This window comes from Galendromus occidentalis, unplaced genomic scaffold (genome assembly GCF_000255335.2).
Source record: "Galendromus occidentalis unplaced genomic scaffold, Mocc_1.1 scf7180000075612, whole genome shotgun sequence".
In the NCBI taxonomy this organism is placed as follows: domain Eukaryota; kingdom Metazoa; phylum Arthropoda; class Arachnida; order Mesostigmata; family Phytoseiidae; genus Galendromus; species Galendromus occidentalis.
The window spans coordinates 1,975,873-1,989,519 of NW_003803602.1; the positions used below are offsets into that span (position 1 = coordinate 1,975,873).

General features: G+C 51.1%; 1 protein-coding gene across 1 annotated transcript; it reads right to left on the reverse strand.

Moving 5' to 3' along the window:
• Nucleotides 1–4,167: 4,167 nt before the first annotated feature.
• Nucleotides 4,168–9,360, reverse strand: LOC100908672 (sodium-dependent glucose transporter 1B). Its single transcript, XM_029111719.1, has 6 exons — nucleotides 9,279–9,360; nucleotides 8,121–8,243; nucleotides 7,066–7,155; nucleotides 6,276–6,865; nucleotides 6,021–6,147; nucleotides 4,168–5,908 (listed from the first exon to the last, which is right to left on the reverse strand). The coding sequence occupies exons 4-6, from the start codon at nucleotides 6,820–6,822 to the stop codon at nucleotides 5,080–5,082; spliced, it is 1,503 nt and encodes a 500-aa protein (XP_028967552.1). The 5' UTR covers nucleotides 6,823–6,865; nucleotides 7,066–7,155; nucleotides 8,121–8,243; nucleotides 9,279–9,360; the 3' UTR covers nucleotides 4,168–5,079.
• Between the last annotated feature and the right edge of the window lie 4,287 nt (nucleotides 9,361–13,647).

A 13,647-nucleotide genomic window follows, 5' to 3' on the forward strand; every position in this document is an offset into this window, starting at 1 on the left:
TAAGTTTCTAAATCCCGATTCGGTATCCGGCTCGGCTCCGGGAATCTAGATCTGCTCGCTCTTTCTTCTAAACAGTAAAGCGGTTCCCGAGCGCGAATCCATGGAGTCGATACAAACGGTGCTGGTTCCGAACTCCCCTTCCCTGGAGAGCGGGAGATTCGCCTGAGCGGTTGGAGTCGAGCCACAGCTGCGGATAAATGACAGATGATCGTTTTTGGATGTTGTCGACCGATCTCGGTGGTTGATGTAAGCGATGGTGATTTCTGATGTCCCCAAACCTGTCGTTTATACTTTGCGGCGAAGTGCTGCGAAACGCTTTGTCTACGCACTCACCGCAAATGTTTCTTTCCGGGAGTTTCTCACCCGAGTCACAGAGCTGGAACTCAGCAAGTGCAATTCACGTCATCAGCTCGCAGCGGATCTCGTTGAATCCATAACGAGATAGACCGAATCGATTCGGATCGAATCGCAGAGAATTTGCTATACGGGGAATATTGTCTGGTACGATTCGCAACTCGGGTCCTCCTCGCCGAGTCCCAGGTCTCCACGGCTCTAAGATGCATCCGGCTCAGTCGAAAAGTGAATGGAGCGACTCGATCGACTTTTGAGTCCGTCGCTGCGTCGCCCGGTGCTGTGCATTCTCGTCGCTTCAGCATTCAAGGCAGGCAACCGCTGAGAGGATTAGCGTTGATTGTTGCCATCAGAGTCAATTAGCGTCGCACGAAGAGAAGAAAAACCCTAAGGGAAAAACCGAGATCCGAGGATCGAAACGACGACGACGTCCGGGAGGGGAAAAGACGCATCGACAGGGACGAACAGTCTTCGAATTGGAGCGACCAAGGATTTCGGGGCGCGTCGCTTGAGCGCCATGCGGGCTCTTTCGTGGACAGCTGAACATACAGTTCCCCTGGAACGAGCTCCGTATTCTCGAGCACACATAACTCAATGCCGGAGACATTTCCCCGAGATTGAATGCAAGACGGAGTAGCAGCGTTTTGAGACTATTCCCGGAGGCTTTTTTCCGGGAACTACGTCTCCGTACAGAATCGTCGACTCGTTGCTCATTCGGGAGAAAAAGGCGGAGTCCATCATCAAACAACAGAGTGGCGCCGATAAATGGTGCGACAACCGATGGGGAGCATCCAACAAGCGGAGATCGGGAGCGCCGGATAGACGAGTTCCTTAAAGAACAAAGGCTGTCTCCTTTTCATCCGGAGCCAGTTCTGAATGGTAAGATAAATGTCACCCTTGAGTGTACAAGACGATATCTCGCTGTCGCAGCGATACCCTCCGCCGAATCGATTTCTTGGCTTGATTGGCGGACTATTGTTTGATTTTTCAATCAGGATGAGAGTGCCAGACGTCAGGGAAATTCTCGGATAACATAGAGGTTTGACGCTTCCAGAGAAAGCGTGTTCTTAGCGCTCCGTCCAGAGATTCTGCAGCGTCCATGAATCAGGTTCATCGCTCGTTCTCCGACGATCGATGGGCTGACTCGGTTTTGGTCTCAATGAAATTATAATTAAATTTTCCCCCACCGGGTCAAATACGAATAAGGAATCTCAGATACCGTGATAAATCCGGGCTCCTCGATCAACTCGGCGCCGAAGCTCACGATGAAAATTCGATGCGCCTTGCACACACTCTGGCTAAAATTCACCTGTTTCCAGCCGCTCCCTAATGGGGTTCGGTTTCCCATGTGGGGTAAGGGGTAATCTACATCTACAGTGTTCGATGGTGATGGGATCGAGCCAAGGGAGCTCGATCATCCCTGATCAGCCTGACGAGAAGAAAACCCGCATCCGGAACCGGCCCAGGGAAGGGTGGCATGCCTGGCTTCGAAGTCAGTCATGAGGTTCAAAGTCCCTGACCTGTCATTGTCAAAGAGCTTTGAGCTTAGGCCAGTTTTGAAAGAATTCCGGTCGCAGAAGAAACGACGCATTTCGCCGAACTAAACCGCTGAATTCATAGGCTGGACGTTTTTTCTTTGTCCAAGAGTGATCTAACCAGTTATTGTATGCTTTTGTATATGGTCGCCCATATAGACTTGCATACGCACCTCGTGTTAAGTATTCGAGTGTGTTTTGCCCAGAATCGATTCCCTGTCCCCGGACACCCGATCTTGATCCCGAACTCGTGCATCATTAGTAGCGTATCTGAATGGCTTCTGATATCGGAGGTACCGTCGTGTTTCATCAGCTGAGCCGCCTGCACGTGGTCGTCGTCATAATAACACCCTCGCTGCTCGCCGGTCGAAGAGAGATGTTTACACTCTCTCATTGTGTGTGTCCGCCATCATCGTCGGTGCTGCGGTCGGTGCCAACTACGTTCCTTTCGGGCGCAAACCACGCGGGAGAGCACCACGTGCTCGACTTTTCACAAGTAAAATGGCCTCGTTTCTGGGATGGAAACGAATGCCTACCGGCTCACAGGGTAAGTGGAAAAGCTGAGGTTTCCGTGAATAATTTCTCCCGACAGCGGGGTCACTCTCTACGCTCTATGATGAATAACAATATTATAAGCTCAACAGGGCTGAGAAGATATGATGATAAATCTTTCTCTGAAATCTGCGGAAGCAGAAGATCATGTCAGTCGATTCTTCCTTCTTCGGAAAACTCATGATTCCTTCTATGGTTTCAGTGCCAACGGCTCTCGAGAGTATCGGCTCCCCGACGCATGGACTCCCCGACGAAGCTTCTGAGACGTGAGTGCGGAAATTCTAGCTTTTTAGACCTAGAATAGTGAGAGGCAAGCGTCGGCATGCTACCGTGATGAATCAAAACTCAATAAGCTCAACAGGGCTGATGAATAATGATGAGTGTTATTTCTCTGAAGCCATTCTGGCTCCACGGAATTATTCTCCTAACACACGTTCCGTGGATTTCTCTAATATGCATTATGTCGTTCCTCACGCAGATTATTCTCCCGAACGCCAACCTCGACTCCACGATGGGCAGAATTGTATCCTCGATGAACAGGAAACGAAAATGATTCCTCTCATTCTACCATGGATTGCGTTGGTCCGTTGGACGCGGGACGATTTAGCGCTGATCGATCCCTCGACGTGCCATCGGTCCTCCGTTGAGGTCTGAAGGTCACGCCCAGAAGATCCCGCCGCGTCGAAAGACGACAGCTTTCCTTGCTTGGGTGCTGATGGTGCTCGGGTGATGATCTCTGCGGCCTGGGTCTGGACGGCCTGACACGCGGAAGCGCGCTTGTATCACCTCCGTGGACTTCGAGCGTTCGCACTTCCTAGGTCCGGAGCAGTGGTGGGCGACCAACAGAAAGAACTGTCGCAAGGTGCGCATGGAAACTGTCGGCTCATTTCAGTCTCTGAGCTTCATCGATCCGCGGTTGAGCTGCTGTGAAACTCCATCGGTTAGACTCCGATGGATGTGCATCGGCCATTCATTGTAGGGTTGCCGATGGTCCGCAAAGATCTCCGAGAAGGGTCCGGACATTCTCATCCGCGTTCTCCGGGAGGTGGTAAAAATGACGCGACCAAAATGACGCGACTAAAATGACGCGAGTCCGAAATGACGCAGGCCCAGAATGACGCGACCAAATAGACGCGGGAAAAAATGACGCCGGCCCAAAATGACGCGAGAAAAAATGACGCAGGTCCAAAATGACGCGGGAAAAGACCCGGCGTTCTCCGGGTCTGAGACGGCGTCACACTGCAGTCCGCAGCAGCGGATCGAGGAACTCTTGGAGAGCGGGGCGGACGATGCCTCGAGGAAAGAGCCGATTGATACCCGAGTCCCCTGCGAGGTGAGAAGTATAGGGATTCAAGACCAGAGCTGTGCGCCATGGGATCGTCTCATTTGAATGCTATGTCTCCGCATCCTCGTGCGAGCTCAGTACCTCGAACCGAGTTTCCATTCTCTCCTCGTGGTTCTCTGTTACTTTCCATGAGGATTGGGCACGGCGGCGGTCTCCGGCGAATTCGTGACGCGGCGCACAGCTCTGGTCAGGACCCACGAAGGAGAAAGCGAGTGTTCGAGTCCAATATTTCTACATCGCTCCCAAATGATTGGATCAGATCCACAAAGAGTATGCAGCTCCCGAAAACACACCTTCCGATTGCCGTAGCATGATTATTCAGATATCCTTTTGTGCTGCTTCGAACTTGGTTGAATAAATATCGCGGTCCTTCGACGGAAACAGTGTATTCTCCTAGGAGTCGGACTACCTCCCTGAGACCCTTCTTGCTGAATGGACTCTCAGAGAGTTTATTGACAATCTTGAATCTGTATACAAAATGACCGATATCTTGGCTGCTTTGCTAGAAGATGTAGAGACAAGATTGAGGTGAATCCACGATTTTTCTGAGCTGGGGAAGTTCGCTGAAAATTTCTGAATCGCTTGATGAAGCCGGAAGACGTGTTGTGAGTTGTGATGCTTCGTTTTCGCGAGAAGTATTGCGTTTAAGAGAGGAAGGAAGTCCCCGACGACCTCGGGAATCTTATTTAGTGACGAGCGAACATCCCTCATCGTAGCCTGGGGCTACACCTTGTTCCGGATACTTATTGAGCATTTTGATATGCAGAGGATTAATCGGAATTGCGGGAAGATTCGTCTAGGTTCCGTCAACAATGCTTCCCTTTAACATATCCGTTGCTTTTCTTGAGTGAATTCATAAATTCACTGCTGAGACCGCCCTCGGAGCTCAGGACCTCACGGCTCGTATCATTCATTATTAGATTATTATTGTCACTATCATTTTAGCATCTAGATCGACGGTGCACGGAATTGCACTGTACTATGCTTGTACATTGAGCGTGAAACTGTAGGCATCGAAATTTCTTCACTCGCTTAAAATCAACGGCTACCGCTCGCTTATTCCATCTTTGGTGCTAAGTAAGGATCATTCGCCCTAAAATATTATGCGTTTCGGAATCGATTGATTATAATATTATGCGCTATAGAAATCCTACGAAGATGCGGTTGTCCCAGCTGCGTTCCTGGCCGGCGCAGCCAACTTCGGTGGATTCTTGCTCATCTCAACAGTGAATTGCTCCGGCATCTGCTTGAATTTAGCCGAGCCGCTTATTTTCCACAATCAGCGATTAGTCCCGATCACTGATCCGGTAGATCGACGACTTCTTTCGCTGGATTGGCTTCGACTTCTTTATCGGATTGTGCCACGGCTCCTTTAGTGCTCAGATACATAAGAGACACGTTGATAGTGTGGATGATCATGAAACCCGCGATGGCGTAGACGAATACGCGGGGATTGGTCGCAATTTTCCAGCCCACCGTCAGGGGTGGGATCATCTGACCTGTGCAGGAGGCCACGAGGACGAGGGTCATGTGAACGTATCGGAGCTTCACGTAGCGGACAGCCCACGACATTGCTGCGCCGTAACACGGAGCCAGGCCGAAACCCAGGATACCGATCGAGACCCAAAGAGACCAGTTTTGCGTCATGCCGAAGATCACCAGGATCGAGGTCCCGATGACGCAAACCGTGTTGCTGATAACGAGAATCGTGTACGGGAGGAGTTTAAAGGCCATGAAAATTGCTATCACTCGACCTATTGTGAAGGTCGCCCAATAGTCGGCGAGGAGATACGACGCCGAGTGCTCATCGAAATCCAGATCTTCGTTGGTGATCGCGTAAACACTGAGCATTTGTGCGATCTGGTTTTCCACCGCGACCAGGATCAAGATAAAGAGGATGAGATGCGCTACTATTTTGACCTCGAAGAATGCACTGTTCGTCTTCGTTCCCTTCCCATCGTCTTTGGGGGTTTGTTGAGTGACATTCGACGTGTCAAAGAAGAAGAGCACCAGCATCAGCACTCCGACCAGAGCGTACGACGATCCGAATATCAAAAAGGGCACATGGACCACGCTCTCGGCAGCTATGTCAGTATGTGCTTCAGTCGCATTATGACCGTGGGTTCTGCAATCGACAGAAAGTCGGAATCAGACAGGGCGCTCTCACGCACATCGGAAGGAATGCGTAGGATGAACGAAAATATTTCTTTCCGATTCCAGTAATTTCGACTACTCACTCAGTTCGGAGGAAAGGTTCCACGATGACCGGGGAAAGCAACGCGCCAATTCCGTAGCTGAGATGATACATTTGGAAAACGGGACCAACTTTGTCCTTCCACAGCTGTACCAGCCATACATTGCCTCCTGAAAGCGGGAATCGTGTGAACTCCGCCCGAGACTTCCATCTGGGAGCTTGAGCTCCGCTGAGGAACGGATAATTTATCCGGAGCGGAGTGGGGGATGAACAATCGGTCACTTCAGGTCTACCATACCAGTTTCGAGTACTCCGACGCAAGTCCCAGCGGCTAACGTGGCTGCAGCGGCATGTGCCAAGCTCGGGAGAACGGGTATGATAGCGTGGAAAAACCCTCCAAGGATCATCGCTAACGCTAGGCATATTTTTCCGTTGAAGAATCTGTACAATATGGAGCTGCCCAAAAGCGATCCTGCGGGGAATTCGAGGTATCTTTTCAAATAAGATCGGTTGATTGAATATATTTTCGAACGAGATTCCCCGACCCTTGCGATCTCATGCCGATAGTTCTTGGGTCCCAATCTGAATCTGGCTGGATAACACATTTCACGATCGAAGGGCCTGGGTATTACTCTTCTCATTGCTCCCGAAAACGCTTCCAAGGAGCACCAATCCTCTCTCGACTCATGCCCTCTCGACCTGTCGTCCGTCCGCGGACTCCAGTAAGAAGTGGGAAATAATCGAGCGTCTCCCGAACAACAGAGGCAACTCACCGACGAAGACTCCGAAGCCTCGCAAGGAGAGAAGCTGGACCGTGTTCTTGATGCTCTCGTGGTAGACATCATTCAATTCATTGAGTGTCGGGCCGAAGACGGCGGTCACGAAGCCCTGAGGAATGTCACAAGCGAAATTATTATAGAGAGGAAAACTTGATGACATAGATGACAAAGTGTCCGAGTACGCGCATTTTTTGCGTGTGCGATCGAGAAGAGATACAATACGTCGGGATCTCGTTCGGAAATCGCTCGTGAATTATTGACCGTCCTCGGAAAGAAGATGAAATGTCAGCTGAAACAGGGGAATCTCACCAGCGTGAAAAGCGCCAGAAAAACATTGCTTGTCTGCAAGAGACGGAGGCATTCCGAAGGATTGCCGGATGCTGAGCCGGCTCCCTTCATCTGAAATGGAAAGGAAGTTGCGGTAATCTTCAAAACCATCGGGGTGTGTGCGTCTATCGCGTTTGTCGCTCAACCGAAGTTCTCAGCTCTTTTTATACAGCTGAGAGCGCCAGTTAGATCGATTCTCGATCGGCGAGGACGAACGATTTCACTCTTGACTTGAAGCCAAATCGCCAGTTCGAGTTTCTACAATCGAAGGGAGAAGATTTTGCCGTACGAATATTCATCTGACTGACGAATTGCCGGCCACGGGCTCCCAATCCACGGGAAGAAATGACCACCCAATTTCGGAGTCAGAGATTCGTCCGCGGGTGTGATCAGCGGATAATATCTGAGCTCCGCGCGGTGAAAGTCTGAGGTGCGCCTGTTCTCCGGTCGGCGGAGGACCGCAGGTCTGGTCGACGGCAAACAAAACATACGCATTGAGTTACGCAGCCGCTATCCTCAATACTGAGACTTTAAGACTCTCTAGATCTAGAAATGTGGGTCTCCATCCGTCATCCCAACTCCGAGGGCGGTGCACGACGAAGGATGAGTGCAATCAGCTACATATACCGGATGTTCCGAAACAAGTTCGTCCAGAAACCCTTGGGATAACAGGTGGAATATCGAGTGCATTGACATTTTAGAGAAAACGTTGAGGATAGAAGATTTCACCCGTGTGCAGAGTTCCTGCCGGATCGTCTCGGCTGTACCTCTTCTGTGATTCGGATCAGACATGAGGGACCAGCGTAGATTTGAATTATGACATTCGAGACGAGGAGTCCGGGCCACGCGGTAAGGACAGAAATTCGGTCGACTTCAGAGAGATGGATACGAGACGATTCCTCGAGCATCTCGGAGCCGGAAGCGGTCTCGTCGGAGACGCCTGACACTGGACGATGCGCAACCAAGACTCTCGAAAATAGCCTATGCGTCCGCATAGAGATCTGATAGCCACATCAGGCGTCTCGGCCATAGCTCACCTTTGAGTTGTTGAACGCTCTCCGCTCGAGATATAGTTCGGGCTCTGATCACGATGAGCCCGTTGTCTAGGGGTCGCTTGAGCGGGAAAGCTACCCGGCTCTATCTGCCGAGGAAGGATAGTCCTGCAACATCATCAAGACAATTATCATCAAACTCCGATCTCCTGCTTCCCTTGATGAAATGGACCACAGCTACGAACATGACGTGAGTCATGAGGATGGAGTTCACTCGGACGAGTTCATCCGCTTCCAAATGACTAAGGTCGAGAATTCGCTCGAGCCTGGCATCAAGAAGGGCCGATAGCCGCTCTGCCCTCAATCTTTCGCCTGCTCTCCCACTTCTCTGAGCTAAACAGCTCATGTCGAATCGGTAGTCGGGCCGAAATTCATGTTTCGTGCGTGTGGGGGTTTAGCTCCGGGGAACGACGAGGCTTCGTTCCGCATGCGCTAGAGTTTCGCAAGCTCGGAAAAAGCTTGAACGGTTTCAAATGAACTGCTTCCCAACACCCTGGTTCAAGATTGGATCACAGAGTCATTCGATGTTCACGAAACGCGATCGGTACGAGTCCTCCGGGAAAAGATAAATACGAGAATATTGTCACAGATAAACACTCCCGGACACCGTCGAGCCGGCTCGATTCATTTGCAGCGATAGAATTTCGGAGACATACCCCGCCGAATTGAAGTCACTGATCTCGACCTCTGAACATATCGAACTCGGAATGAGAGATCAGCCGATCAAATTCCTACTGGCGAGCACTGTATGGGGCATCCCCAGGCTTCGCGGTTTCTGCGGGAAAATCCACTGACTGGATGGAGCGAACATGTCGGATGTTATCCACGGAGATGGAAGCCGGTCGTCGACATTTCCGAGAAACTGTCTCTGCCGCCATCAAGCACAGAGTCACCTCGGAGTAGCCCCTCGTGGGTTCCCTCTGCTATCTTACACTAGATAATGGATCCCTCATAGAAGGAAACCCGCCGGGAAAGTGGCGGGGTCAGCCGGCTTCCAACCGCTAGAGAAACATGTATCTCGCCGTAATGAATGGCTTGTTAATACGAAGCTGGGAGCCAATCCACATCGATGTAGTACCTGGGAGCGTCCATTTCGACGCTGAAAATCTGTCGAATACGCGTAATGGCCCTTCTTAAACTCACGTGTCTCGATGAAGCGCTTTTTTGAACACCACAGCCTCTACTCCGGTTGATCCGGCGCGTGATTCGGTCTCCTTGCGAGAGTCTCGCCTTGCGACGGAAGGGAGGACGGAGGCGAGGGTCGTTTCGTTTCCTCCCGAACCTCCACCAGCCCGTCATAGGGAGCGATCTGGAAAGAGAATTCCCTTCGAGTTTCGAGCGCGATCTCCGGCTGCGTGGCACGGGAGCAACCCACTCAAAATCGCTCACTCACTCATTCCAAAGCGGACCGTAGTGGGAATCGCGGGGGGATACATGGTTTACAGGAATGAATTCTCAATTCATAACATAATTACCCGAATTCCGATTGTCGGGGAGCTTTTGCGATTCATTCGCTCCCCCTCGAGTGACATTGAGTGCCGGGGCTCCTAAGGCCTCTCGGTTCGATTCTTAATTCAAGTGCTATCGAGTGTGGGACGTGGCAGAGCGCAGCACTCGTCGACAAAGAGAAAGTCGCCGACGGGATCGGCTGACCTTGCATGGAGAAACGGGGGAGCTCCATGCAGGACTTGAGCACGCCACATAAACCGAGGGACCTTCCGACTTGGAAAGAGTGATTTGCTTTGGCGTCATTGAAATATCGCCCCCCATCGGTACAGAGAAGATTCACATGGCTCGCTATGTTCCCAGGCTCAATAGAGACGGCACCCTCCCTCAAGTTACGACAGACCATCTTATCACTATTTTCGAGCGGACTCTCAGCTCTATATCCTCCGATCATGTCGCATGATAACAGATTGACTCTTCTCTGTAAACAGGGATCGTCCAAGCTCGTGGAGTTCCTGGGAGAGCACCGTTCAATGTGGAAACGGGAAGAGTGAGTCCACGATACTTCTATGCATGCGCATATTCAACGAGAGGATTCGATTCGTGAGAATAGTTGGGATCCCTCCTCCGATGACTAGGAATCCACTTCGTCGAAACAGCTCTTCTTCGTCCATCTCTCCTTAAGATATCATTTCTCGGGGCAACAACACTATCGAGCGTCGGTCACGCGGCATGTCGCGCGAATGCCCTTGCAGGCTCGTGGTGCGTGATAGAAGTCTCTCAAGTGCGCTGTCGATTGGCCACGTTCGCGCATTCGACGGAGATTGGCGGCGTATCGATCTGTAGTCGGCCCGCAGAACTACTACTGCTGCCAATTCCTCCGATGCGACCCTCGAAGAGCGGATCTGGAGCGAAATTGCTCCGGTGATACCCTCATCTCGCTCTCTTTTAAATATAGAACCTCGAGCCAGTAGCTCGACTGAATGCAGGAGTCTGGAGATTCTTAATGGCCATTATTTATTCAAGCTCCGGTTTCTGACTTCTTCAACTATCTTCAGAGGGAGACTTCCCATCGAGGGAGCAAGAACTCTTCCGCGAAACCGAGAAGGTGTTCCCGCCCGGAACCTCCGAGGCATCATCCGTATGGAGTAAGGGGCTTCATTCGGTCTTACTCATGGATGGGCATATAAATCGGACGGCCCGTATTTCCCAATGCATGCTACGAAATCAAAAATCTGAAGCCTCGATAAGAAAAGAAACAGGAGTCCCGGCGGTTCGTTTCGGCACACGAATCTCAAGAAAACTATTGAAAGACGCCGCCGCCGCGGATGACATTCTCAATCGAAAATAGAGTTTTCCGCTTCAAATAAACGCCAGAGACCTTGGAAACTGCTTGTGGGAACTTTGGATAATGCGTTCTTCTCTCATCTCATGTGTGCGGATACCTGAACCGTCGACCGCCTTCTTGACGATCCGTCGATTAATCGTCACCTGGAAGTGGCGACGGACGGCGCCCCCGACCTAGACTTATTCGAGCTCTCGGAGACTTCCAAAGGGACTCGCTTCCGATAGCCTCCTTGACTCTTCCAGGCACGGCCGAGACAATACTAGTCCTTGCTGAGAGGAGCTGTGTGCGAATTCAAATTTCTGAGAGTAAGCGGTTACGAATTCAAGAATTGAAGTCGGCGGAGGATTCCTCCGCCGTGACTCTCGGAGCTCGAGGAGTCATGGCGGTTCTTGACAGCCTTAGCCTACTCCAAGGTCCCGTCAATGAGATTCGAGTGGATGTTGACTCGAGAGACGGCCTGAAAGACTCTCGATTCCAAAGATATATGCACGTCGTAATTCCTTCGATATCTATGTCGACCTTTCCGACGCATCGTTCGCTCCACGTGCTCAGCTGCCTCGATCATGCTTTCATGATCTGTGGGTGATTACGATGATCATCTCGAAAGAAGGTACGCCAAGAGAAGAGTGCCAGAATCGAAGTTCCCACGATTATCTGATCTGAATGGAGGAGCAGCACGGAATCCAGGAGGCGCTGAAAGCTCTCTAGGGAAGTCTCCTCTCCTGAATGCGTTCTATAAGAGTTGGTCGTTCTCGAGTTTAGTTCCCTCGGCAGAAAGCATCTGATTCTTTATTTTCTAGCAAAGTCTGTTCTGCAGTTCATTCTTTTTTCCATTACTATGGAAGCGATGGTCTCGTTCCGAGCTCGAATGAGCTTTCGTTCGTCGCTGCCCACATGCATTTGTCCATGGACCACATTTCGCAGGTCACACAGCGGCCCCGTCCCCTACGGAGCCTACGACGAAAGAAACTCGATCGCGAAGCATGAGACTTGTCCAATTTTTCTTATGTGCTCATTCTACCGTCATAGTCGTTCGGCCCAATATTCTCGTATCGGTGATGGATTTTTGAGCAAGCGTGTCACCGCAGGAGACGCTGAACTGCAGCTACAGCGGACTTGTTTCCTTGGGTTCCCGCTCAGGTCTAGGATGAGAGCAACAAGGTGATGTTAACCTGCGAGAGTGATAATCCCATCTGCTCCGGAGCGCATGGGAGACTCCGTTGCACCGGCAGAGTCTTCTCGGACATTACATTTCTTGTCACGCTGCCGAAAGGTGGAAATATCGCCACGAATTGTCACGAGATGGCAAAGCAATTCATCCATCACCATGCATAGCATAGTGTGTGGATCCTCAGCGAATGGCAAATAATAATGGATAATGAGCACATGTGCTCATCACAACAAGCGTCCACCCCTATATTCAGAGGCAGGATCCAATGTCGGCGTCGTCAATTTTCCTGCAGCTGTCATCCATGACGCTCCTCGGGCGCAAGACCCGGGTTTGCTGAATTCCTCTGAGACAGCGAACTGAAGCAACCTTGTGACGTCGGTGCTCGGACTGTCACGGGCGAGAACGAGAGCGATGACAGCCCGCGGGAATCTCACTCCGCGGCACTTTCTCTCTAACTCAGGACGACAAAATGCGTATCTTTCACAGATTTCGAATGAGCAGCCCAAAGAGTGCATGGCATGCGATCTGGAGTTTTACATGAGTAATTTCAAACATCTGATTCCCCTCCTTCATCTTCTGTATTCGATATGTCCGGTGACCGCAGTTTCTCGTAGTCGCTCACAGGGCGTACCGACAAGTTCTGCACGGAGCCGATCATCTGAAAGCCACTTCGGTCAGAGCTCTAAGATCGTGATGTCTCCAACGAGCGGTTCGGGGTTGGAAATGCCGCCTCATTGCCGATACAGATCACTTGAAACGCCGGACACCGAACAAGCCCAGCCGACAACGGCTCAAAAAATGCGATCACGTACGAGGCATTCGCGTGGACGGAACATTCCTGGCGTTCCTTAAATCAAAAAAGAACTCTCGATGGGGCCTCTCATTGAATGGACCACGAAGACAACAGCAACAACGAGAGCCGCTATCCACGCGCATCTTTTCCTTCATCTGATCAACAAAACAACAAATTTCAGACCGTACCGACACCGGGAGGCTGACCGACGAATATTTGTTTCGATCCGGCGCCGGCTCTTCTGAGAATCGCACATCTGAAGTTTCGAGTCAGGCATCCGTGGGGCTAATTTTTTCGCTGAATCATAGCGGACCGTGCGGATTCGACCTTGAATACGCCCTGTGCACTTGAAATGACAAAGCTCTGAACGAGGAATAATTTCCGGATTCGAATTTGAAGAATTTGAATTCGCTCTCGAAAGCTTCCGATACGCGAAATACCGAAAATCGGAGAGCCCAAACTACTCTGAATTTTTCGCCGTGGGCTGACTCTAGAAAACAACACCCTCATGGACGGGAATGCGGAATCGTGTCCGCAGCGCGAACACTTCCCAGTCTGGTAGTAATAATCCTATTCCAGATACCTCCGCGATCAAGGTGGAACATTTTCGCCTCGCTCATCGCAGTCTGGAGCGGCCGGACGGTCGGCTCACCAGGGTGTCGTTCCGCTGCGCGCCCGGAGCCGGAGAGGCGCTGCAGCAGAATCATCGGAGCTCAGATCATCATCGGTCGTCATCATCATCAGCGAGCCACGG